The 27,547-nt window shown below is 43.2% G+C and overlaps 1 protein-coding gene across 11 annotated transcripts in view; it reads right to left on the bottom strand.

Moving 5' to 3' along the window:
- Positions 1–27,547, bottom strand: part of LDB2 (LIM domain binding 2) — a 376,014-nt gene that overhangs the window by 6,099 nt on the left and 342,368 nt on the right. For 5 of the 11 annotated variants that reach the window (XM_025437952.3, XM_025437959.3, XM_025437958.3 and 2 more), the window contains exons 6-7: positions 4,468–4,591; positions 926–1,077 (exon numbers count right to left, since the gene is read on the bottom strand). In XM_025437952.3, coding sequence (XP_025293737.1) covers positions 926–1,077; positions 4,468–4,591 — 276 coding nt within the window. The remainder of the gene's footprint in view (positions 1–925; positions 1,078–4,467; positions 4,592–27,547) is intronic. The other 6 variants (XM_025437955.2, XM_025437962.3, XM_025437964.3 and 3 more) reach the window with 3 other exon arrangements.

The raw sequence follows: 27,547 nt of genomic DNA, 5'->3' as shown, positions 1-27,547 counted from the left end.
AGCACCACGGAAGTGTCAGGGCTCATACGACAGTCAAACGCCGGGTGACGGGGTGGTATGACAAGGGCAGCAGAGAAGGAGTGCCCACAAGTAATCGTGGAGGGGACGTGCGACAAGAAATGCTTAGAGGAGTGAGAGAATTTAAAAGCAATAAATGACACTGGGCTGAGGGATTTGGAGTTAGGAAGTAATTGAGCAGACAGGACAGAACTTGAAATTAAAAGTAATAGGAGATGGAGAAAGACGAAGAAAGGGCCCACACGGTGTACTATCTGGGGACACCCATCAGCTGTCAGCCTTGGAGTTCAAAGAAGCCCCCTTTTACGTGGCCCATTTCCTTGGTCAAGACCCAGAAATGAAAGAAAGGGTCAAGAGGTCAAGAGAGTTGAGACCAAACCAGGGGCCGACCCTCCCCCTGAGCTCATGAAATGGGTAAAGTGGAATCCACTGAGCTGCATTTTTAGTGGCCAGGAGTTAATTACCTGAGTCTTAAAATACGAAGGGACACCCATGTCGGGAAGGCCCAATCCAATTACAATACGGAGCCTGAACGCCAGGAGCAAGTTTCCAGTGGAGCACAGGGTCTCCAGTGATGGTGCTGAGAGCCCCTTCTGTGCCACCAGGCATTGCCGCTAAGTGATATTTTAATTAAACCTTAAGTGACATATCTCCTGTCTGTGACTCTGACGGCTTTTTAATTCAGGTCCCTGCGCAGCACAGACTCTTAATATTCCTCCCTGATTCCCAGGTTGCAAGGGAAGGTTTCCAAGGCAGAGCTCCTCCCCCCCATCCCACCCCGGACCCCCACCCGGCCCTCCCCCGCCCTCAACCGGCGTTTGGGGCTCAAGGAGGCTTTCACGTGGGCCCCTGCAGGTGGAAGGCGGGCAAGGCAGGATTTCAGGCCTAAAAGGAAAGCGAGACTTACAGGTACCTGACTGGACAGACTCAGGTTGGCGGCCGGCGTCTTCTTCTTGCTGCCGGTGCTGTTGGCGTTGTTTCCGGCGCTGCTGTTGGAAGTGCTGCTGGTAGAGTTTTTCCTTTTTCTCCGTTTGGTTGTCGGCTGCCTTGTGGGTTCTGCTGCACAATGAAAAATGGACACGGAGGATCAGTTCCAGGGCGACGGTCAGAATAGTGTCCCTCCAAGGACGCCTTGCTGGTACCCTGAAAAGGGTCGACTGGAAATTGTTTCCATTTCTTTTAACTTGACACAGAGGGAAGGGAGGAAGCCCTTGTTTTATCTGTAGCACAAAATGCGTGCAATTCTCTTCTTTGGTATCTAGATAAAATGATTTGTGTTTCATTGTGTTATATATGTGTCTGGAATCTATTAATATACCTTAGGGGGCAGCCTCAAATACCACTTTTATACTGGAGTTAAAAATATTATCGTTACAGAATTGGGTAAAGCATTTTTCTCTGGGCTGTTGTTTCCTTTAAAAAAAAAGATTAAAAAAAATTAAAAATTAAAAATTAAAAAAAAAGATTTTATTTGTTTATTTGAGAGAGAGAAAAAGAGAGCGAGAGAGCGCAAGCGAGGGAAGGAGAAGAGGGAGAGGGAGAAACAGGCTCCCCACTGAGCAGGGAGCCCCATGGGGGGGCTTGATCCTGGGACTCTGGGATCATGACCTGAGCTGAAGGCAGATGCTTAACCAACTGAGCCACCGAGGCACCCCTGGACTATTGTTTCTTTAGAGCAAAAGGAGGGCCCTGGGTTCCCTCCGGGGTAAGGGGCCTCTGAGGTGTAAGAGAAAGGACTGAAACCAAGCTAAGGTGGTGGACCAGTGTAGTAGCAGCGTCTCCTGGTAGCGCCCTGTTGCACCCCAGTGCCATCACACCTAGAGATGCTTAAGTACAAAGAAAGGGAGGCATGAGTTCTGTCAGCCATGAATGTAGAACGTAGGGTCCCAAGCTCAGTATGGTCCTCAGGTTGCATGGTTTGGACACCGATGTTTAAAGAATGCTACTAATTTCAAAGTCCCTGGGTGTTAAGATGTCTTAGTGTGCCACAGCCGGCATATTCACGAAGAGGGACTAGATCTTTTCAAGAAAGTCCTGTTTAGGGCATCCCCGTGGCTCAGCGGTTTAGCGCCACCTTCAGCCCAGGGCGTGATCCTGGAGACCAGGATCGAGTCCCATGTCGGGCTCCCTGCATGGAGCCTGCTTCTCCCTCTGCCTGTGTCTCTGCCTCTCTCTCTCTCTCTCTCTCTCTCTCTGTCTCATGAATAAATAAATAAAATCTTAAAAAAAAAAAAAGAAAAAAGAAAGTCCTGTTTAGAAACAGAGGAAAATATTTTGGACTGGATGGATGGGCAATGTTTTCATGAAAACATAGGGACCCGTGGTGATGTGCAGTCAGATGAATAGTATTTATTTATATATTATGTAGTGAGTGTTACTCAATGTTTTCATGTTCTTCATGGTTTCTTTGTCATGACTATTTCATATTCACAGCAACTCTATTAATTAAATACTATTCTGACCTGTGATTTGTAAATGAGGAATCTTCAGAACCTTTTTCCAGGCAGTCACTAAGTTGGAAATGGCATGCAAGAGCATCCTTTTTGCTAACCCTAGTCTTGACCCAACTCTGATGGAGAGAAGATGAGCCAGGGCCATACTGGATCCAAGTGAGAGAGAGAGAGATCCTGCCTCCTTCTTTTGATGGGCAGGGGGCAGGATCTCCTTTAAGGCTTGTTTCAAAGACAGCCTAGTCCACCAAATTATCTCTGGCTGTTGAGGAAGAAGGGGATTATGTTCCTATTTATACACCATTTTTTTCCTTTTAATATTTTGTCAATATTGATGATGCTTAACCAATATGTCAATACAATATTTTGTCTCTTATGTTCAAAGATTTTTCATCAAAGGGCCTAACATGTCTATCCATAGAGAGTTACGGGTGCTTGTCCTGAAGGTTGGGGAAATAGGAAATAGAATTGTTCCAGCTCATGGCACTTAGAAGGAGCTGAGTGACACATTCAAAGTCAAGCAAGTACTTAGTTCTTCTGACAAACTTCGTCCTTTACCTCAAAAATTAAACTCAGCTACTTTTTTTTTATATCTGTGCTTCCTTTATGAAATTTGGGGGAATATGCATAAATTGCATACTCTGGATTACTCCCATGGGCAGCAGGTAACTGAGGTAATAGAGTCATGAACTCTGGAGATGTAAAAACCTATTGTGACACAGAACTCCTTCAGTACTATTACTATAATATTATTACTAATATTAAGCAAATTATTACTTAAATCTCAGGCCCTGTACATTTAAAATGGAAGTAACATGAAATGCCTTATAAGGTTATTTTGAGGATTCAATAAGAGAACAGAAGATCTGGGAGCGCTGGGATTTCTCTCACTGTTCCATTCGGTGCTGTACTCTCAGTGACCGGAACAGCACCTGACACCTAGTACGGGTTCAGTCAATAACTACTGAATGAGTGATTAATGAATAATATAGAAATTATATATGCAAATGTTGGAAAACATGGGTTCTCAAGGCATTTATTGAGTAAAATATTTTTTCCCAGAAAGCCTTATTGATATTGAAAGAGAAAATAATTTAAGCACATTTAACAACATTGAAAAATCATGTTCCAAATGTCTAAAATTCCTTTAAGACTGGGATGTAACTATTCTATGTAAGATGATGCTCGCTTTCTCGGATTTCTAAATAGGTACTTGGTGAAGTCTACTATATTCATTTCATACAAAATGCCTGGGCCATTATCAGTAGAAGGTGACCATTCTATTTTGTGATTCAGAAAGCTATGTGCTTCGTGTTAATAATTACTCTTTATAAAAATAATTTTTAGCAAACGGATACATTTTGCTTTTATGATCAATGAGGCTCGACATACGCCTGGGAGTAAAAATGTATTAGATAGAATGACAATTAATGATAACTGGAAGCAGTAATTTCAGAGCCCCAGCAGGAGACTATAGTATCTAAACTGCATTCTAAGGAAGTGTGGAAAATGGAATCTTTTATGTATTCTCTTCATGATCAGAGCACCTTTGATACTAGATCTGTCTTTAAAAACAGGAGCAAATTTATTTATTTTTTTCTTTCTTTCCATCCTCCCTCCTTTCCGTCCTTCCCATAATTTCTATCATTCTTTTAAAAAAAAAACCACACAAGCAAAATAACAGTAGGCCACAAGAAGACATCAGTCTCGTCCAATGGAACAGCCAGTGGACTGGAAGGCAAGGAACCTTGCTTCTGACTTCGGCTTTGTAACATTAAATAAATCAACAGACTTCTGGGTTTCAGGTCCTAAGTGAGATTGTAGATGATTCCTAAGGATGCTTGTACTTCACAAATTCAACGTCCCCAAGTCCAAATATCCGTAAGAAACTACATTTCCTGACAAATTTACGATTCCTTCCTTCCTTTTCACATCACTTTATCCCCCAAAGAGGCCTCAGAAAGTGTATTTGGAACAAGAGTGAAGAACGAGGTCGTACCTGGCGGCGCCACCATCCGCTGCCACTTCTGAAACAAGCAGGTCTTCAGGCAGTCTCGTGGACTGAGGTTGTAAGTTTTATGTCTCGACATCAGTTCCTGCATTGGCTCCAGTATTACACACAACTGCAAAAAGTTCAAAGACATCGGTGTTTCACTAGTTGATAATATTATTTGCAATAAATAATGTTAACAGCTGGAAACAATTAGAAAGCTCAAAGGTACTTTTCTTTCTTCCCCCCTGGTTTTGATTTTGTCCATGCAAGTTTGGAGGAAAAGAAATATTACCAACACTTGATAATGCCCACTTTATTTACTATTATTTATAATAGCATATTAGAGCTGAATGTGATTTACACACACACACACACACATCCAGAGACACATTCTGTACAAACTGTTGGGTGGATATATGTAAGCTCTATTCTGAATTCAAATGATTCTTTCTGGTTAAAGAAAAAAGCTCTCTTCCATGGTGCACAGCATGCTCTGATTTCTACTCTGGTTTCTGCTGTTGTTCCTGTTTGTATAACCACACACTGTGAGTTACAATGCTAGTTTATGTAGATTATGTGGCAGTGAAAGCCATCTTTTAAACTGGGGAGAACAAAGTGGCAACTACAAGTACTTTTTTGATCCTAATTCTTATCAAGGCCCACGACAAACACTATTTTATTTTTATTCATGTACTCATTTGTATTTTACACATAATGATAATGTCAGTAACATATGCCAACATTAGTTCAGAGTGGGAGCTTTTTCTGTGGCTCCGTACATGATTGCTTTTTTCCCTCCTTTGGTTAGATTTTTCGGATTTACTTTGGTTCAAGACATCTGATGACAAAGATTAATGAATGAAACAGGAAGGTAAATCCATTTAGGATTGCCTTGAACTTTTCTGAATTCTTTCTCAGTTGGAAGCTCATCAGAATACTGCTGCATTGAGAGTACTGGATCTAAGAAGACAAAGACCACAACACAGCCATATACATAGTGGCAAAGCACTCTTCCACGTGGAGAAACAGCATTTCATTTATGAAAGGCAGATGTGCAGTCTCCACGTGCGTCACTCATCTATTTTTCTACTTCCCTCTGTCATTACTCAGAGGACATGCTGCTTTTTGTCCACTGGGTTCCCTCTACCTGCAATTCTTCCCTCTTCTCTTGGCTAATGCCCACTCATCCTTGAAGACAAGGTTACTTCTTCTGTTAACACCTTCAACTCCACTTCGTGCACTTCTCCTATGCAGGCTGAATTGGGTGCCTCTCTATGGTTCTCCCATGCACCCAACCCTTTCTGCTCTATGAACTTATTCATCCATGCTTTGCTACCATCTGCATCTCCAAGTCTCTTTTCTACTTGACCTTGAGCTCTTTGAATGCCCAGACTGTGCCTTTTCTTTCTGTTTTCCTAGGTTTGGCTCAAGTGAATGGATGCATTTAAGGTGTCCTTAGAAGGAATGGAGGATTTCTCCTTTTCATTGTTCCTGAAAGTATGGTCTAAGGAATACTTCCATCAGAATCATGGGGATCCCTGGGTGGCTCAGGGGTTAAGTGCCTGCCTTTGGCCCAGGGCGTGATCCCGGGGTCCTGGGATCGAGTCTCACATCGGGCTCCCTGCATGGAGCCTGCTTCTCCCTCTGCCTGTGTCTCTGCTTCTCTCTCTCTGTCTCTCTCTCTGTCTCTCATGAATAAATAAATAAAATCTTAAAAAAAGAACCAAATGAGTTGACTATTAAAAATGCAGACTTCCAGGCTCTTCCCCTTCTGTTTCACTGGGTCTGGACCTGAGGTCCTGAATCTGCCTTTTGGAAAAGCATGCTCCTGTCTGACTCGGATACATATTACTAAAGTTTGAGGTCTGCTGCCCTACATATGCTGGGCTTTAGGATAGATACATATGAACAGTAAGATGTGCAAATTCCCCATGGTTTCCATTTGAATTCTACTTTGTTTTTTTTTTTTTTTTCAGTTAACCTCACTTGCCCATGCTCTTCCTCTCTTCTCAAGCCTAAGCATGATATATCAAGATTACCTTCATCTAGAAAAATTTCTCTGCCCTTTTTACCTGTTGATGATCTAAGATTGGCCCAAACCTCTAACTCCATTGAAAAGGACAATTGTAATCTCTTCCCCATTGCAGTTTCTCAGAGGAAGAGAGCAATATTTCGAAGCCTGAATGACTCAAGTACAGTGTGAGCCAAAGAGACAAAGCTACTCAATCCTACTGAATCAGGCTGTCAAGTAATGAGACCTGGATTAGTTATGGGGCATCTTCAATCTTGTATATCTTCTTACTTACTTATTTTGGAGTCCTTTCTGAAACTTAAATTTTAGTAAGGAAGAACCCATGAAAGAGAGGGAATTCCTCTGCAATTAACTCCACATTCCCACACTATGAAGACTACATTAAGAATTCCTTGCTGAAATCAAAGTCTGTGCAGGCTATAGACAGCCTTGAGTCTCCACCAGCCACTGATGCTCACCAGTCCAAACGGAGTGAAGAATTCCACAGTCATCTCTACAGAGATAACAGTGGATTATCCATCAAAGGAAAACCACTGCTAGATTCAGACAGGGTCAGAAGATGTTTGCATCCATTATTAAGCTACGTTAGTAAGAAATGATTTCAGGGAAATTCTAAGGACTAGAAAAGCACTGTTTCCTTTTAAAACTAAAATAACAAAGTTAGGTTTTCAACCGTTTCCTCTTGGCCCATTCCCCATTTTTGAGAAATGGGCTTACAGTGGATGTAAAATACATGGAACGGAGTGGAACAAGCATGGACTTAAAACTCAAGAGGTGTAGGTATGGATGTCTGTCCTGTATTCATTCTGTCACTAGGTGTACATCCTTGGGTGAGCCCTTTGATAGTGCTGGGTCTCAGTTTCACCTGTAAAACAATACCCATATTGTGTATCATCGTTAGAATTTGAGATAATATGTCTGACACATCAGAGTTCAACAAACAGTAGATATTACAATTCTGTATTAGCAAGAACAGCACAGATTGTGAAACAAATGACATTTCTATTACTTCGAATCAACAAGCATTTGTTGAGCTTCTTCCTATGTGTCAGGCACTCTACTTTGGTGCTAGGGACATAATGAGGAGGATAACACCATCTCTGCCTCGGTCTCAGGTCCCCTTCAGAATGATTTAAGCATATTAAGAAAACTACTCTGGTTTATACATCGAGCATCTTTGGGAATCACATCTTTATGAAGCAAGTCTTTTCATTACACGACAAGTTAGATGGCAAAAGTGACCTCTGTGGACACAGAAGGGCAGGGGCCATGGAACATACCAGCACATGGGAGAGCTGCATTTATCGTGAGAACCTGCGAGCTCATTATCTACTTCTTTCTTGCGGGGTTGCCTTTCCTCCCTGGGTTTTGGGCAGTACTTTTTTCAGGTGCTAATCCTCAGGATTTATTCCTTTCCCTTTAATGTAAAAATATCTTCCCATCACTGTAACCCACCCCAAAGGAGTTCGTATCTCTGAATACTAATCAGGAATCCCCAAAGCCATTTTTCTTCCAGTGAGGGTTCCCAGCCCAGAAAGGCAGCCTTCCCCTTTATTCACGCGTGCAAACGAGCCTGCTGTGGAGCTGTGCTGGCTTTGCTGGGCTGTAGGTGGCAGAACTAACTCAGACAAAAGCCTGCCTTCTCAGGCAGCAAGCCAGTACATTTTGGCAACAGCAAAGGCCAGGGGCATTATGAAATGAGATCAGGAAGACGGTTGGGGAATGGGTTCCCGCAGTCACTAGCCAGTTCCTTCTGGAGCCGGGATTCCTACTGTCCCTAGGGTCTTGGGCCCCCTTGAGAATCTGAGGAAGGCTACACAGCCTGTCTTGCAAAGTTTGTACAAAATATCTGGATGTTTACGAACCCTCTTATATCCCCATGCGTTGACTCGGAGTAAAGAGTTCCCTGTTTGTAATAAGTATAAACCAGGCTACATTTCTTCTCTTCCATGCTACACACACACACACACACATTCACACACACACAGACACACAGCGTGCATGCACACATCAGTCAAATGCATATTAATGGAGCTAAGCATAATAACACAGTCTTCTGATTTAGAGGAACAATTGTATCTGCAGAGTTGGGCCTTCTACAAAGGTCTCAGCAGACCAGTCCTTTTGCCTGAAAAGGAAGACCACAGCATTTCTGCAACATCTGCAGCAGCCTACATGCAGAGCTGCCACTTAGTTTTGCTTCCTCCTGTGGTGGGGTTGGGGGGACACCAGGAGGAATTCTAGAACACTGTGAAAGGGGCAGGAGTCAGCAAGGCCTGAGATCTCATTTTGAGTATGAAGCTCTGAAATGTATAATCCCTGCCAGGTCCATGTAGGATCCCAAAGAAAGCTATTGCCCATCCCAACAAAGCTGCAAGCACACCTTTCTGCAGATTTAGCAAGAGTTTTAAGCTAGGCTTGGTGCCCCGACGCTTCTGACTTCATTTTCTGGGATTCTGGCCCCAGCACTGACCCTGGAGTATGGAATCAAAAAACCTGTAACTACAATAGCAACTTGCTGGGTGAATAAAAGGATAGATGGATGGATGGGTGGATGGATGGATGGATGGATGGATGGATGGATGGGTGGATGAGTGGGTGGATGGATGGATGGATGGATGGATGATGGATGGATGAGTGGTGGATGGGTGGGTGGATGGATGGATGAGTGGGTGGATGGATGGGTGGATGAGTGGGTGGATGGATGGATGGATGGGTGGATAATAAACAGATTAGCCAGATATATGGCCAAGAGTCATCTACTAATAGCAGACAAACCAAATTGTCTTGGGGGCCTAGAGGTGGTTTGTCCACGTGATAAATAACTGATTGCTTCCTCTGTACAGAAGGCTTTGTACAAATGCACACACATGTACCAAATTACTGTATGTCCAGGCCAGGCAGGAAGATCTCAACTCATCCTGGGACTTTTCATTGTAACAAAGGGCCTAGCAAATGTAGACAGACAGTATTGTGTTTTGCTTTGTTTTCATCTCACAGTAATCCTGGAGAAATTTGATTCTCTTTAGTTATGTGTTCACACTTATTCTTCTTGCTCAGCTCCTTGCCCAAACCCAGTTCCAGAAATAGGTGATGCTTGTCAGAGTTGGCTCTGGCCTATGAAAAAGCTGATGCCCTGGGCTGGCATTTGGCTTACTCCCAAACCTAGGTCCTGCCTACTGCCAACATTTTGATCCAATCTTTTCTGGATGATGGATGACATCCTCTGAGCTTGAGCCACTTACTCTTTGCATATAAAGCTTGCCCGAGGTTACTATTCAATACCAGCTCAGGCTTTTGTTCATGTTGTTCTTCTTGCCTAGAAGACGTCCCCTTTCCCAGTCCTTTTAGCCAGAGGTTGACAAGCTATGGCCTGTGGGCTGAATACGGCCATGCTTACATAATGTTGGTAGCTGCTTTTGTGATATGACACCACAGTTGAATAGTTGTGACAGAGTTCATATAGCCCACAAACCTGAAAATATTTACTATCTGGCCTTTCACAGAAAGGTTGCTGACCTCTATTCTAAACCAGTGCTGTTCAAAGTAGGTGGTCTGCAAACTATTTGTTGTGTTTCTGTGACAGGAGAAGCAGCTTGAGGCAGAGTATAATTCAGTTCATTGCTTCCTCCACTGAGAAAGTCTTATGTCAAAAAAAAAAAAAAAAAGAAGTCAGAGAAACTAAACAATGTGTTCAATAATGTAGTCAATTTACATTCCAGAGCAAGCTTCCTCATCTGATCGTGGACCACTAAGAATTTATAGTCTGGCACTGGCCTGCAAACTATATTGGAATCCCACCAATAGACCATTAATGCCCTCCAAGGTCCAGCTCAAAGCCCACATCTGTCTCTGACAATCCCTGCTCGCAAGAGACCCCTGCTACTATAGCAGGTTCAGCCCAGTGTTGATATTTGCATTGGTTCCTTTCTTGTGGACTTGTTTCATCTCCTTATCTATAGCAAGCCATATTTTACTTTTCTCTCCCTCCTATTTAACACCGTATTAGGCATACTCAAATATTTGCTGAGTTGTAATTTAATAATCACCATGGAGTATCTAACCTATGCCTGTCCCTGGAGTATGTCCCTGACATATATCATTAACCCTCACCAGCTTCTGGCTCACTTTTACAGGTGAGGAAACTCAAACTCAAAGCTATTAAATCACCTAGAGCTGAGAGTAAAGAGTGTGATTCTTATAATGTATCCAAGGTTTTAGAAGCATTTGAAGGGCAAAGAAGAGGTTTATTGTCAAGTCTGCCAGATTCCAATGCTGTGTTCTTAACAACTAACTGCTCTGTTGTCTAATCTCTCTAAATAGGAGTGGCTTAAATCACTGCTGAGATACCAAGTTCAAAAGCTCTCAATGTCTTTATATTGCTTTGTATACACAGGATTCACCACCACATGAGTGGTGCAGGCTTTGGAACCAGATTCACGTGGACTCAAACCCCCAAGTCTGCCATTTACAAATTGTGTGTTCTTGGCCAAGAATTGCAGCCTCTCTGAATCTCCTCATCTGCAAAATGGGGATAATGACACTTATCTCTGGTACTTTGAAACAACATATGGAAATACTTAATGCAATGCTTGGAACAAAGTCAATGCTCAAAGGACTGAAATTGGTATTATGATAAATACTGGTTGCACCAATAGCTCTCCACTGAGCCAGGAGATCCATGTGTGATGTGATTGGTTAGCTACCGGGGAGTAAATCATTTGGTCTCCTTGAGACTTAGGAGGTCACTAGACTCCAATGGTAAGTGGACCAATAGTTACATTGCATTTTAGTGGCTAACATCTCTAATAAAAATCTATTTTTAGAATTCAGTGATAAATACAAAATGTTTAAATCCACAAACCAGAGTTCTTTCTCTTTTTTTCTCCCCCACGAGTTACTCCTCTGGCTGAATCTGGATTAAAAAGATATCAGAGTGTGGGGTGATTAAAAACCAAACTCTTCTCTAAGGTGAAGGAGTATCTCCTAATTAAGAAACACCTCACAGAAAGAGATTTTACATTAAAACAAGAGAAAGATACACAGAATCTAAAAGGAAAACAAAACAAAACAAAGCAAAATAAATAGATAATCACACCTAGAAACAGATAAGAATGAATAACAGACATCCACAGGAGTAAAACCTACTTTGCCTCAGAGGATGAAAAACAAGAGAGAAGGAAATGCTTTCCTTTAGAAGCTATGCAATTCTAAAACATCAGATTATGATTTGGGTTTATTTCCTGATAGGATTAAAGGTAGATTGGTTGTCAAATTCAAAACATCCTCTTTTTTTATCTGAAGATTCAACCAGGGGAGCCTTTGCCTTTTCTCAATTGTTTTGCAAATTGATTACTGGGGAAAGTTATCACATCTAACCCTGGAGACAGACAGCCCTCTTCTGTTCTGGGAGGGGGGGTGGGTGGTGCTGAGGAGCTGGCTTTGCCATAGCGGCAGCTGCCACTTCAGGAACAGTCCTTCTGGGGGAAGGAGCAGGCCAAGCATGCGCATTTCAATATCTATGCCTTGACCTCAATTTTGAGGCTACCAGAAAGGACTCCCATATGTGACCACTGGCTGCTTTTCTGGCCAGCCCCAGGACAGAAGTGCTGGGGCTTTTGTCTTGACCTACAGAGGTGCCATCAGACTCGCCAGGCTCAATGTTTCTGCGGTACCTGTCAGGCCAATGAACACAGTTCAAGGCCTTGGAAGTACATTCTCTTTCCTTCTGACCCTATGCACTTCATTTTTCCACCGTGTCATTTGGTGTGAGCATCCCCTTCCATTAGTGCCCTGGCTATTTGCCTATTTGCTCTTAGACTCACCCCCTTCCTTCAGTCTCTGTATTGCACAGGACAGACTCCTGCACACAATTTACTAGCTCTTTTCCAACCTGCTTCAGAGATTGGAGGGAATTGGGTTGGGTTAGTTTCCTAGGGCTACCATAACAAAGTACCACAAATTCAGTTCTGGAGGCTAGCAGTCTGAAATCAAGGTGTTAGCAGGGCTATATTCCCTCCAAAGGCTTTAGGGTTGAATCCTTCCTTGCTTCTCCCAGCTTCTGTTGGCTCTGGCAAAACCTTGGTGTTTCTTGGCTTGTAACCACTTCACTCCGATCTCTATCTTCACATGGCCTTCTCCCCTATGTCTCTGTGTCTTCTCTTCTTATAATGACCTTGGTCATTAGATTTTTTTTTAAAGATTTTATTTATTTATTCATGAGAGAGAGAGAGGGAGAATGAGAGAGAGAGAGAGAGAGAGAGAGAGAGAGAGAGAGGCAGAGACACAGGCAGAGGGAGAAGCAGGCTCCATGCAGGGAGCCCGACATGGGACTCTATCTTGGGTCTCCAGGATCACACCCTGGGCTGAAGGCGGTGCTAAACCGCTGAGCCACCTGGGCTGCCTGGTCATTAGATTTCTAAATAAGGTCACACCATGAGGTTCCAGGTGAACATAAATTTTTGAGGGATAGTCTTCAATCTACAACATGGGTAAAGAACCAAGTGAGGGTATTTCTTGTCCTTTCTGCTTTAGATGGCTTCTCCAACAACTGTCACTATAGGTCCACTATGGTTCCAGTTTCTACCTGGTGACCTGATAGTAGCACCTCCTGCCTTTGTACCTTGGAGTGGCGGTGCTAATCTTAGGGTTGTCTCTTCTTCCTCTGGTTGCTTTTCTTTTCTTTTTTCTTTTTTAAAGATTTCATTTATTTATGACAGAGAGAGAGAGAGAGGCAGAGACATAGGCAGAGGGAGAAGCAGGCTCCCTGTAGGGACCCCAGGATCATGACCTGAGCCAAAGGCAGATGCTCAACCACTGGGCCACGCAGGTGCCCCCCTCTGGTTGCTTTTCTAGCTTCAACATCTTTGTACATAATTTACCATATAAAATTTCCTCTACTAAATTACCTGGTGGGTGGTTTTGATAAATTCTGATTGACAATGTGGTTTGTAAGAAATTAGGCAATATATAAAAGATGAAGAACTTCGGGTATAAGGAAGAATCATGTTTAGTGGAGTTAAGCATGCTTAGGATGGGTTCAAATCCCAGCTACTTAATAGTTGAGTGACCTTGGATGAACTATCCAATCTCTTGGTGTTTCAGTTTCCCCAACAGAACAAGTCAGGATAACCATAGGTCTTATCTAATCAGGTTGTTAGGAAAACAAGAAAATCCACCTAAAATATGTATCTAGGTCCTAACATATGCATGCCTATTATGATGGGGGTATAGTCAAATCGAGGGGTAGGCAAGGGCCTCATAGAAGATATTTTGAAACTTGTCAAGACCTACTTACTAAAATTTTGTATGTTTCCTGCCCTATGTATATATACGTATATGTATACGTACATAGCCTAAAAATTAGATTTTTTTGCCTGAACAAAGGAAGACCATAGCCTAGCTAAATTGACACATAAAACTGCCAGTCTCCCCACTACAGTGTAAAGAACTAGAAAGCTGGATTATGTCCTATTGTTTTATTATTATCATTATTTATTATATTACCTAGCACCCGGCAATGGATCTGATGTTTGTGGAACAAATGAATGCTTGAATACATGAATATGACAGACTGGACAACAAAAACAAATAGGTGATTAGACATCAGAAAATAGAACAGTTCTTGCTTCATGCACATTGTAACTATAGTTACTTGGGTACCAGGGATGCAATGGTGAACATTGCACAGCCTCCCTCCCTTGAAGCCTCCTTCCAGAAAGGAGATGGGATAAACGAGACTCCCAAGTGGGCTGGCAATTATAAAGGAGAAGGATAAGAGGTGTCAGGAAAGGTTGCCAGGAAGAACTGATATTTGAGACCTAAAAAGATGACTTGGGAGTCAGCCAGGTGAAAAGAGGCGGCTAGGACATAGGTTGGGTGGACATCTTGGGCAGAGGGTATACAGATGTGAATGCAAGCAAGAATATGGTGTTGGACACCGCCCATAATGGAATCAGAGAGCCAGCTACAGTGGCGAGGCAGGCACCGTCAGGGCCTCAGTTTCTGGCCCACAGCAGAGCTGAGGGGTGCGACTGATGTAGGCAAAAGCATCCTGGGCATGAAGTGCTCCCACCAGTGCCATCAGCGTGGACACTGGACTGCAACACGGTGCATATCATACTGTTGTTTCTTCCATCCATGTTTTCTAAGCATGAGAAAAGCATCAGCAGTATTTTGATGTGGTGGGCTAAACAAAAGTACCAAATATCCCCAAAGGCAAATACTGGCTGCTTGGAGAGTCTCAAGCAGTAGAGACTGGCCCCCTAAGTGCTGTTGATCACAGCACTGGGGGCATTTGCACCCGTCCATGCTGTACCTCACCGGAAACAGGTAGCGTATGTAGCATGCTGGTTATTTCTCCCAAGGAGCTAAGAGACTGTGCACCCGCAGTGAGGTAGCATTTAAACACTAGCATGTATAAATGGGGCCTGATAATCTTCGTCCTGTGAGTAAGGGAATTTGGAGATGGTCCTTGGGAGCTGTCAGTGACAGTTTCCAAGGCACATGGCTATCTTGTTCGTGCAGTTATAATCCCTCCTGAACATTAACTGCATGGTTACGCCTGCCTCCTGCCCTGGTGTAAACACCCACAAGACTGTTAAAGACAGCGTTATGCTCTGGGGTTTGGGCCAGCATCCCCACGGCCGCTGTTCGGGAGGATTTCTGGGCCATGGTCAGTATGTGGGGACAGGGACTTCTCTCTCCTGGCCCCGAGCACCCCAGCACACAGCTCTGTTAGGAGTGCCTGCCTGCCTGCCTGCCTTCTTGGGGGCTTCTGCCAGCAACAGCCCTCCAGCTCCACTCTGACACAAAGGAAGGAGCAATTTCTCAGTAATGTAGCGCTCAGCTGCTCAATTGCTCCCGCCGGCCGCGATCACTGTGAGCCTGTGGAGCCTTGTATCAGCAGCCAGTTCTCCTCCCAGGGATAGAAGTGAGATTGGTGAAAAGCAGGATTCATGTTGACAATGGCGACACTGTACGTATGAAAATGGAGTTGGCAGAGATTGGGATTCATTCATTTATTCACTCATTCATTCAACACATACTAATTGAACTTGTACTATGTGCGCCATGTATGTCCTAGGTGCTGGGGGTGTGGTTAACAGAAATAAAGGAAATTACTGCTCTTATGGAGCTACATAAGTGAAGGAGACGATAAATAAGCACAAAATATATGTTGGTGATAAGCAAGCAGGGAAAGCAAGGAGGGAAAGGAGGCAGGACGCGTTGAAGTTCAGAGGGTTGAGAGTCTGGATACTCTGGCTAAAATCACTGCTTGGAAGAGTGGCTCCCTAGGGGTGCCCGTGCCCTAATCCCTTGAGTCTGGGAATGTGTCAGGCTATGCGACAAAGGGAATTAAAGTTGCTGATGAGCTGACCTTGAGATGGAGAGATTAGAGTGGATTATCTAGGCAAACCCAGCATAATCATAAGCGCATCTAAAAGTAGAAAAGGGTATCAGAGAGTCAGAAAGATGGCAGCATGAGAAGGACCTGATGTGACGTTGCTGACTTTGAGGATGGGAGGGGGTCATGAGCCAAGGGATGTGGACACCCTCTAGAAGTTGGACAAGGTGAGGACAGGTTCTGCCCTAGAGCCTCCAGAAAGGAGTAGAACTCTGCCAGCACCCTGAGTTTAATGTGCTGAGATCCATGCCAAGACTTCTAATCTACCGTGAGATAATAAATCTGTGATCATTTGTCTCAGCAGCAATAGAAAAGGACTACAATCACTCAGAAGGTGACATCTGAGTAAAGATCAGATGGTGAGGTTATCATTTTTGGCAAATAAAAGTATAGGAATGCCCAGTTATGTTTGAATTTCAGATAATAAACAATAATTTATTATAATAATTAATAAATATAATAGTCATTTATTAATTATTTATCTGATATTTAAATTCAACCAGGAATGCTATATTTTATCTGGCAATCCTAATCTCAGGCATTTGGGGAAAAACATTTCAGGTGGAAGGTACAGCATTCTGAGCAGAGGGAAGAGCAAGGGCAAAGGCCTGGGAGCTCTGAGAAACATCTCACAGAGGAGCAGAGTGGCCATGGAGAGAATGAGGTGGAAGAGAAGGTGATTTCAGAGAGGCTGTGAGGTACTAGATCATGAAAACCATCAGGAGGACATTGGCCTTTGGTCTGAGGGGGACAGGAAGACATTGGAGGGTTTGGGACCAGGGAGTGCCAATGTTTGGGGTCTCCTGAGAGTGGAAAGATGCTGACTGTAAATAACTTGAGGACAAGGTCTAATCTATTTTTGCATGGCCCTGGAGTTAGCACAGAGATAGGTATTCAAGCACACAGGTGCTGGAAGGGTAGCAGGCCTTTTAGTTGGTACAAGTCAGTGCTGTGCCACCTGATACTGGAATCAGAAAAGGTATGGAGAGCTGTGCATGGTTGGAAAAGGGAAGATTTAAGAGGAAAGAAGTGGCTCATGATCGCAGTTCACTGCACAGTCTAGAAGAAGGCACCCAGCACACTGGGCCATAGACACCGGCTCCCCGTCCAGTTCTAGACACCCAGAAGCACCCTGGCAGTGGAATGGGGGCTCCTCTGGGCTGCCCCCACCAGGCGGCCAGGTTTTGCGACTCCCCTTCTGCCTTAGAGGCTGCAGAGCCAGGCCTACAGCAGCTCCCCGAAGCCCCACGGGCTAAGCCTGGGCTCCTGTGGGCCTCTGGGCCTCTGGACACGTGTGTCAGTGCTGACCCGGGTCTCCGAACCCCCATGTGGTGCCTTTCTGTGTACCCGTTCTTTCAATCCTAAAGTTGAATCTGCAAACACCTTACTCCAGCCACTTTGCCTTCTCTCTGTGTTGTGGTATCTTTGGTGCTTGTGACTCCATGTGGTTTCTGTTTAAAAGGGTGTGTGTGAGTGTGTGTGTGTGTGTGTGTGACTGCCTTTTCTGAAGAGTTGAATGTCATGTTTACCAATAGAAGTAGTAATTTAAAAAAAAAAAAGAAGTGGCTCATGAAGAGAAATCTGAAGTCTGTAAGGAGATCTGTAAGGATGGAGAAAGAATAGATGTGTGGGGAATCTCAAGAAAGTCAAGACATTATTATTTTTTTAAATATTTTATTTATTTATTCATAGACACAGAGAGAAAGAGGCAGAGACACAGGCAGAGAGAGAAGCAGGCTCCATGCAGGAAGCCCGATGTGGGACTCGATCCCGGGTCTCCAGGATCACACCCCACGCTGCAGGCGGCGCCAAACCGCTGCGCCACCGGAGCTGCTCAAAAGTCAAGACATTATGCAGAAAGCCAGATTTTATTCTGGAATCCAGAGTTAGGAACCTCAGGAAAGAGTGTCATGTCCACTATCTACTCCAGTTAATTCAGAGCAGCAGAGTCTAAACCAAGACCTGAGGAGGCCATATTTCAACTCTTCAAACACATGAAGGTTTCCTTGAGAAAGTTGCAAGAGGAAAGAAAACTGTGATTGTAAAACTTTTTTTTCAGTAGCTTGCTAATGAATCACTCACTACTTCTAATCATGACTGGAGCTCGGTGTTCACTAGGTACCCGGCAGCTGGTTTAGTGCCTCCTCTGGGTTTTCTCACTTCATCTTCCAGCACATTAACTACATAGACATACAGATGAGAAAAGAAAGACCAGAGAGAGTGGGTAACTGGCCCAAAGTCACAGAGCTTTCAGGGACCCCTTAGCTTTGATTTCGTCGCACTTAGCCCCCAAACTAAGCAGTTCCTACCTCTCTTAACTTTTATGCTCATGCTTATGAACAGATCACTATCATCCTGCATTGTAATGAGCTGCTTCCCCAATAAGATTGGGATCCTGGTGGTGAGGAGAGTTGTCCACCTTTACATCATCAGATATTGACACTTATTAGGCAAGCATACAAACAAATTAATTCTGAATGAATGAGTGAATGAATGAATGAGAGGGCAATGTCCTCTAAGGCTCAAAGCAGACATTTCAGTGAAAAGATTGATAAGGCCCAGCTGCAGGTTGAGCAGGGCACCTATTCCTTCATCCTCAGCAGAGCAGTTAGGCACTCAAGGTCCCACCCCTTTGCTACTTTTTCTCTAGGGTTACGTGAAAACTTGAATATGGGGATCCTTGGGTGGTGCAGCGGTTTGGCGCCTGCCTTTGGCCCAGGGCACGATCCTGGAGACCCGGGATTGAGTCCCGCGTCGGGCTCCCGGAGCATGGAGCCTGCATCTCCCTCTGCCTGTGTCTCAGCCTCTCTCTCTGTGTGTGACTATCATAAATAAATAAAAATTAAAAAAAAAACTTGAATATGCATTGCCTCTAATTTCACTGTGCTTGTTTTCCTACAGAGAGTATTAAAAGTCTCAAGAGGGATCACAGGTTGTAGGGCCTGTTTTTATTTTTCTTTCATCTATCTATAGTTATGCACATTGGAAGCTCCTCTTCCTTATCTTTCTTCATGTATTTGTCTAATTGTTTCCCTTTCACTTCTGTGCTCTGAAAGCATCCCTGGGCCCTGGGCCCTTGACAGAAGATCTGTACAGGATGATTGAAAATCTGTTCCTCGTCTAGTCATTAAATCGATCCAGCATGCTGGAGCTTCAGCCTCCATCCTTTCCTCATGTGTGTGCGCATGTGCATTTAAGAGTTTTATGCTGGACATCTGCCTGGACTTGCCCTCTTTGGCACTGAATCTTAGATATGAGAATGAATAGATTCCTCAGGCCCTCTGAGCACCGTGAGGAGCTCAGGTGGGCATCTTCGTGGGAGCTGGCGGGACCAATTAGCAGAACTAACATGGCGGCCTTCCAGAAAGAAATAAGAAAACATAACTACAAGTTCACTCTAGGCTACCACATTTGGATGAAGCCACAGATTCTCAAATTATATATAAAACAGATAGCACAAGGCTCCTAAACAGACTTTTGGAAGCTGGAAATCTCTTGGACATTTTTACAGTCATGGAAACTGAAGCTCATAGGGTTCAAGAGTTGTCTGGACTGTGATCTTTGCTCTGCTTGCTTGAGGTCTATCTTTTCTACACACTGTGACACTTTCTAGGGTGTTCCCCTTAGTAAATAAGACATTTCCTTTCCTTTGGAGAGTCTGGTTTCAGCACTCTTAACTAGCACTTGGAAAACTCTTGAACCTGAAATTCTCCCCTGGCATCCAGGACTTTCTGTTTTGCTCCACTGTTATGTCTGGGCAAAACTCAGTTTGGCCACTGGGAAAAGTATGTTCCTCAGCAGTACCTTGCGAGTACCTCCTTCATGATCTGAGGCAGAACCTAATGTCCTAAGTCCTGAAGGGGTGCCAGGTCATCTTGGTTTAAAAGCAATATTTATTTGGTATGAACATAGAATGAGGGGGTCACCATATTCTTCCTTTCTTCTGGATTTTTTTTTTTGCATGATAAAAGTTTGTGCTTTTTTTTAAAGATTTTATTTATTTATTTATTTATTTATTTATTTATTTATGAGACACACACACACACACACACACACGCAGAGGCAGAGACACAGGCAGAGAAGAGAAGCAGGCTCCATGCAAGGAGCATGGTGTGGGACTCGATTCTGAGACTTCCGGATCACACCCTGGGCAGAAGGCCACGCTAAACCCCTGAGCCACCCGGGCTGTCCTAAAAGCTGGTTTTTAAAGCTTAGAGAAGCTTCCCAATGTGACAAGTCCCCATTTTCCCCGTAGAAACGCTCTCAAAGTTTGTTCTTTCCTGAATTTTACTTACCTGAGCCAGTACCAAAAACTCCTAAAAAGGCCATCTACTGTTTTGAGAGGTCTGGCACACAACTAGTTGCTCTGTCAGCCCACTTAAACTTCACAATAGCTCTATGACTTAGGTATTAGTATCTTAACTTTGCAAATGAGCAATCTGAGGCTTGGAGAGGTCTAAGTGACTTACCACTCATAACTTATCTCATCTTATCTTCACAACCAGTGGGTTAGGACCAATTATCCCCCACGTCCAAGAGGCTACCACCAGAGTTTTAGAGAAGCTAAGTGCTTTGTCCCCAGACCCACAGCTAGAAGTTAATGGAGCCAGATTTGAGCTTAACTCCTTTTAATCCTATAGCCACAAAGGGGCTCAACGCATAGCAGGTGCTCAATAAACATCAATTAAAGAGGTGAATTATTCCAAAGCTCACCTTGTCTCCACTACTCTCGACTATTGTAAAGTTTTTACCTCTTCCTTTGGCACATGGTTTTGAAACCAAGGCTGATTAAATAGCATTTGGCCAAGTCCTTGTTTCTGGGGCCAGCTCTGGGCTGCCCAGGTCCTCCATTACCTCCCTGGAACTCTGCTCCCAGCGATATCTTTCGGAAGCAGCCTAGGAAATGACAATTTCCCAGTCTACCATCTTTCTTTGCTATCTTGTGTGAAGCTGCAGAATGACATTTCCTTCCTCTTAATTTCTCCAAAAGGCAAACAACACATTATTCAGGAGTTCTGCGTCAAATCCGAACACCTGATACGTCTGATATGCAAACTGTTCACTTTTTCTGTTTGTGCAGCAATGAGGCCTTATCGCTTTTGCTGCTTTTCCTTGTGATTATGAAATGCATCCTCTATCACTCTTCACCTGTGTCCTTGGCAGCTCCCTCAGGTTCACATGGCTTCTCAAAGGCTATTTGTCTTGTTCAAGTTCTTCTGGGTGCAAAATAAATCATGGATTTAGAGAAATCATCACTGTGTCATCCATGCTTGAGCGCTGGCATGGCTAATAGACAGACAGACATTCAAACAGGGATGTGGTTGAGGAAAACCTTACTGTTGGAATAATTTTTATCTAGGAATGTTCTGTCCAAAAGCACCCAAAAAGGATGTAATTATATAAGGCATCATATAAGGAAATATGCCAATCAATCATTTTTCCACATCCACTGTGCAGTTCAAACTGATGAAGGAAAGCAGAATAGGACCTAGTAGGAGTGCAACACAGTTTTCATTTAGGGAAAAAAAGGCTCTAATAAAAGGCCAGAACAGCCTTTTTCTGGGGTTTCATTCTAGCTTGGCATGATCATTTCATGCACTAAAAATAAACAGAGATTATGCATAGCTAGGGTTCTGGGGGGAAAAAATCTGCTTCTCTCTTCACTCTTCCTTTTACTTTTTCTCTTTTAATTTTCAGTATGCCCCAAAAGAAGGCTTCATGAGAATAACAAATTATGGGTATTAGGCATCACAATATTTTCTCCAGGTATACACACACACACACACACACACACACACACTCTCTCTCTTCCATATTTCTCTACCATGGCTAAAACAGAAATGCAGTGTTTTTCGCAGAACTGATGCTATTTTTAGACTAAATTGTAGGAAGTCTGCAACATTAATAAGTGGACAAGAAGCACAGAACCACAGTGCATGGTAATATGCCAATGCAAAAGCTAGGTTGGCCTTTCGCCAATGAACTGTGATTAGATGTTGCAGCCATGAAAGTAAAAACACCGCTTACAAAGGAATGATTAATAAGCTGACAAACTTCCAGGCATTTATTTCCTATTTTTTAGTGCCAGCTATATTAATACTAGCATATTTTCAACTTTATTAGTAAAGTCTTGAAGCCTAGAATTCTTTGGTGTGTACACGGAGGGCTTCTTAAATCAGCTGCAAATTGTCTAGACAGGTGAACATTTGATAAACATTGCTCCCCTACCGCCCCCCCCCCACACACACACACTGTCACCCTATAGACCAGGTCTGTTTCTCTCCATGACACCTTGCACTGAACAATAACTGTTATGCTTCCCCAAACCCAATGCTGGAGGAAATCTTCTCCAGCAGAGAATCTAATCCCAGACAGAGGGATTAGCATCTGGTGGTAGCTGGTCTGCAGGCCAGTTGGTTTGACTTTCTGGGTCATGTTTGTTGTTGGAGAGTTCTGCCCTTTGTGGTGGCAATACTGCTCCCTCCATGTGTTTGACATTTCTTAGATGTCAACCACTTCCTACAGAGGGAGCCAGTCAACAGACTCCAATCCCCTCTCTGGAATAAACTCTGAATCTTAGTCATCTGAGAAGATGGAGTAAAATGAGGAATTATGGGATGGAATTAGGGTGACTAGGCTGTTTCAGTTTGCCTGGGACTATTCCAGATTTTAAAACTGGAAATCTCACTTCCCAGGAAAGCCCCCAGTCTCATTCAGATGGGACATTTGGTTACCCTAGATCAAAGAGTCACCAACTTAACCCTAGGAGAAGCCAGGAAGGGGCTTGGGCTTGAGTCATACCCAAATTCAAATCCTAGTTGGGGCCCACCAACTGTGTTACCCTGGTGAGGCTTTGATGTCCTCAAGCTTCAGTGTGACCAAAATGGGGCAACGATACGTAGTCTTAGATTGTTATGAGGTTTCCATAAGATAAGTATTTAAGCTATAGAACACAGTGCCCTCCCTCCTGCCCATCTGCACAACATTTCTTAAAAAACCATTCATGTATATAAAAAGGAAATAGGAGCAGCTAGGCCACAAATCTGAGGAGACAAGGCAAAATCATGTATGTAAATGTATTTGTTCATTCAAGAAATAGCGAACTTCAGAACCCAAGTCAGTAGGCTCCAAAGTAGTTTGAAATGGACTCTCATGAGTGAGTACTAAAAAGCAACAGCAAAGGACAGAGTCAAATCATACCCTCTATGGTGTTCTCCTCCTTTTGACTCTGAACTTGGTTTTATTCCTATCCATAAAGCTGAAACTTTTCCCAGGAGTGCAAGACTCCCAAAGAGAAGGCTAGCTTCCTTCACCATCTCCCTGACACCACCGGAGGAGGCCTTGTCTGAGGGACGTCACCTGGCTGGACAGATGGGTCCTTATATAAAAGAGCCTGACCTCCAATAAAATTCCATTTTGGGGTTACATAAAAACAACAATTACTGGGAAGTCAAAATTTTTAATTAAATGTATTCAAAGGGAGTACAGATTAATGCCTCTAAGCAAGAGAGTATTTAATGCTTATAGGCCAGCTCATGCCCTGCTAAAGCAAAAATCTCACTGCCAGCAAAGCTTTTAAGTATTGATATTTCCTGCATTAATAATACTCTAAACCACATTCATAACAATATAATTAGCAACACAATTCATATCACACAGCACACGAGGACTCTGCATTATTAATTATGCCAACAGAGCCTTTGTGCTGAGCACCAAGGCTCTAATTTTAGCTTTCAAGGTAAACGATCCTAAACTTGGGGGTGGGGGAACCTTGCAGAGAGTGATGCCCCAGCATGGTCCATGTCTCTCTGGTGATCCCTAAATAATGATGAACGCTCTGTTCACAATGCCTTTGGGGATGACACCCGTTTTAAAGTCCAAGCCTGAGTGAATTTGGCTGCACTCCCAAATTTTCTATGTGGCAAAACAAGATTAATGTCCTAGCAGTGCTTATTCTACTTCAGACTCTATCTTAAAACCCCCTGGACATTATGATACTTTTATGTGAATGAGACAAAGTGTCTCGGTTTGGATCTTAGAGATGGAGTCTCATCCCAGTGGGGCTTGCCCTGCAACTTCTGTCTCCCCTCCTTGAACACTCCAGACTGGCTTTGTAGGAGTTTTTGCCCATAGTCCTGGGAAGCACGGGGGTAAGGGAAGTTTTATCATCGATACTTCCACTAAAGGCTTAGGCTAGTCCTGAGTAAGGAAACAAAATGTGGAAACACATAGTTGTGCTAATTTACATTCCTCAAGCAGCTTAAAAGGAAATTCCTTTTCATGTATCTTCCCAAACACTAAGTATTACCATTTATAAGATATCTTTGCCAATTTGATAGATGACAAATGCTATGGAATTGGTATTTTCGTTTTCCAATGTGAATTTTGAAGAGCACAGCTCGGTGGAGATCTCAACAAGAAGGATATTAGAGCCAGATTGCCTGAGGACAGACTCGGATGAAGCTTCTGGAGGAATCTCCCTTGTCACCCTCCTATCCCCATGTGGCACTGCCTCCCCCATAAGACCTTTCTGAACTTCCTGGTTACTTGAGGACTCTCAGCCCAGGACAGCCATTGCAAGTACTTCTCCACCAGAATGTAGCACTTCATTGTTTTCTTACTCTTTATGTTAAATTCAAATAAATAATGAAAGAAAGAAAGAGTGTTTTTCAAGGATCTACTAGCTATTAGGATAGTCTGGAGATATCCAAATAAATAGGCTCTGTTCTTTAACCCAGAGGTGCTCATAGCCTAGTGAGGAAGATGGATAAGTAAAGACTAAATTATACTTCAGCATGGAAGACAAAAAAAAAAAATAAAAAAGATCCAGGTAGAAGTCATAAAGTACTTATTCTATCTCACCCAACCTGAGTTACAAAGCATGAGTGTATTCAGAAGATGTCAACGGTCTTCACTATAAATTTATGATTAGAGCCAGAGTAAAGAGGAGCATCTTGGTTGAGGTCTTACAAACTGAGTGAAACTTCAGTGAGGCTCTGGTCCCTTTTATCACTCAGAAATGGCTTGGCAGGGATCCCTTGGCTCGAGAAAAGAATTGTTCTCTTTCCTGGGTGAGGGTCAGAAAGGAGTCTCCAAATACGGAGATCCACTGAATGAGGTTTCGAGTGTGAAAAGGAAATTTGTCAGGCAGAAAGGAGGGACAATCATGTGCAGATGTATAGAAGGACACAGTGCTGTGATATATTTGGGGGGGTGTCTGGTATTGTTGGGAGAAAGATCTGTAGGAAATGAAGCCTGGGTTCATAAAATGCATATTATCAATATTTCCTATAATGTATTTTGCAGATATTAAAAGTGTTAGGCAAAACAATTTTAAAAAATCCCAGGTTGAGGAAATTTGGGAAAATATTCTGAGTGAATTAAAATCAAGGAAGTTTTTCCTCACTGTAGAACTTGGCAGCGCCTTCAGCTCAATTTCCAAGAGGAGGACACAGGATTTCTAAATCTTACTACTTACTAGGTTGGAACAGTTTTTGGTGAATCAAAATTGTCATTTTTGTAGATAATAATGGCCAAATAGTGGTAATTGTATATGATTCAACCTAACATTTTGCTATCAAGCTATTTGACCAGGGACTTCTGTTTTGGAGACCAGTGTATAGAATGGAAATATAAATATTTTACCAAACCAGAACGTAATGCCCTTTGAGGAGGAAATGGCTGTCATATTTTCCTTGTATGCCACCCCCATTTCCAGACTGATGGTTGTTCAATAAAAATTTTTAAAAACAGACAAAATGTAATAGACTTTTCTATAGGACAAGAAGACCTACACACAGCTGAAATGTTTCTAGCACAATCTTTATATAGTAAGGATATAATATGCAAAACAGAGAAGAGGGTCCACTGGAAGCCCTCGCTGTATGCTCAGGGGTACTAGCTAGTAGGTCAAATGTCCATGGCACTCAGCCACTGTCCAGAGAAGTTGGTGCTTCTTTGGGATGCTTTTGTCTCAGGTGACACAAAAAACCATGACACCTGGGTTAGGAGAAGAAGCCAGAGGTGTGATGAATGGGCACCGTGTTAACTCGTATCCACCTGGGTTGAGAACATTGGTTCTTACTTAACAGGGAGTTGTCCTGCGGTGAAGAACCCTGGTTCTGTAATCCTCACAAATCACATGACTTGGATGGCTCAGGGGAGAGAGAATGGCCAGAGAAGGAGGTGGCAAGGCTGCTGCAAACCTTTAGAAGGTTCAAGGGGCAGGGAAGAAGGCCTAGAGAGATGAGCGCAGGTTAGAAGCCACACATTTCAGGTGGTTAATCCGACTTCCCCATTTAAGGACTGTGCAGCCTGAGGCCAGTTATTCAGTCTCTCTGTGCTCAAAATAAAGCACCTTTCTCAGGGATGCTCTGAAAATTAAGCAAGATGATGTATGTAATGTGCCATGCCCCATATTATGCTGGCACATGGCAGGTGCTCTGTCATCAATCACAATATGACTCATGTGAAGTTGTTTTTTTTTTCCTGAAATTATATTTATATATTGCCTTTTCAGAGGTTTTTAAAAAGTCAATATTTGTTTCACTGTCATATGCATGTGTGTAGCTATGTGTCTGTGTTTTGTTTTGGAGAGAGGGACTTTCTTTCCCTTTAGATTCTCCCTTATTCCTTGGAATTATTGTTTTAAAAACTCAAGACTCTCAGAAACATCAATTCTCTCCCCCTCCTCCCCTCACCCTGAGTGACAAAGCAGGAAAACTATGGGAGAATTTGATAGGCAAATATGGGTTAGTTTTCACTAAGTAACAGTGAGTTTCCCTTGACCTCCCTTCTTTTGGAAAGAACTATGTAGATTTCTTTGATTTCTTCCTTCTATGTAAAGGCATAGGCATAGAGATTTTGCTTCACAGGAAAAGATAATTCAGGAAAAAATGATATATGTGTGAAACATATTCCAAGCAAAAACACTTTTAAAAATCCACAACAGCCTGGTAAGTCTTCCATTCTTCTCTTCTTTACTGAGAAGACCTTAGTTTCTGAATGAGAGCACAGTAAGGTATTGGGAACTCGGCATAACAGTGTCTGAGGTCAACACTTGTCTCTCTCCTGTGGTTTTATGTGGGCACGGATCATAACAGCTTACAAAGAGCTTTCATGGAGGATGGTTTATTGTTCCTAATGTCCTCCTAAAAATCCCGAGAGAAGGGTCAATAAGGGGGTCCCTTCATCCTTTTTACAGGTCCTCAAAGCAATGCAGATGTTATGTGCAATGCCCCCTGACTCCCTAGCTGATCAATGCTGGAATGGGGCTAGAATCTGAATTTTCTGCTGTCTGTCCCTGGCTGCTATTGGTTTCTGAAAGCACCTTCATTCCACTTGGTTGCCTAGAATATAGGACAAGGCAGTCACTTATTACTTACAGAAGTTACCTCCGAGGGTAAGAAAGGAAGCCAAACTGTCAAAGATGGGAGCTCCTTTGATTTATATCATGTTACTTTGTCTCTTTAAACATCAGGGTTTGGGGCAAAGGACTTGGTTACAGGTGACTTGGCACCTTGGTGACCGAAGAGCTGGATTGTGAAAGTGGCTCTGAGGGTGTCTACTCACAGAGGTAATGCTCAAGGTCCCTCCTGCTTTTGTGCATTACACTCAAATCTTGCACTTGTTTGGCTTGTGTACTGGGA

This window comes from Canis lupus, chromosome 3 (assembly GCF_003254725.2).
Source record: "Canis lupus dingo isolate Sandy chromosome 3, ASM325472v2, whole genome shotgun sequence".
In the NCBI taxonomy this organism is placed as follows: Eukaryota; Metazoa; Chordata; class Mammalia; order Carnivora; family Canidae; genus Canis; species Canis lupus.
Note: the sequence above shows the minus strand (reverse complement) of the source record. Positions and strands in the feature narration are given on the sequence as shown.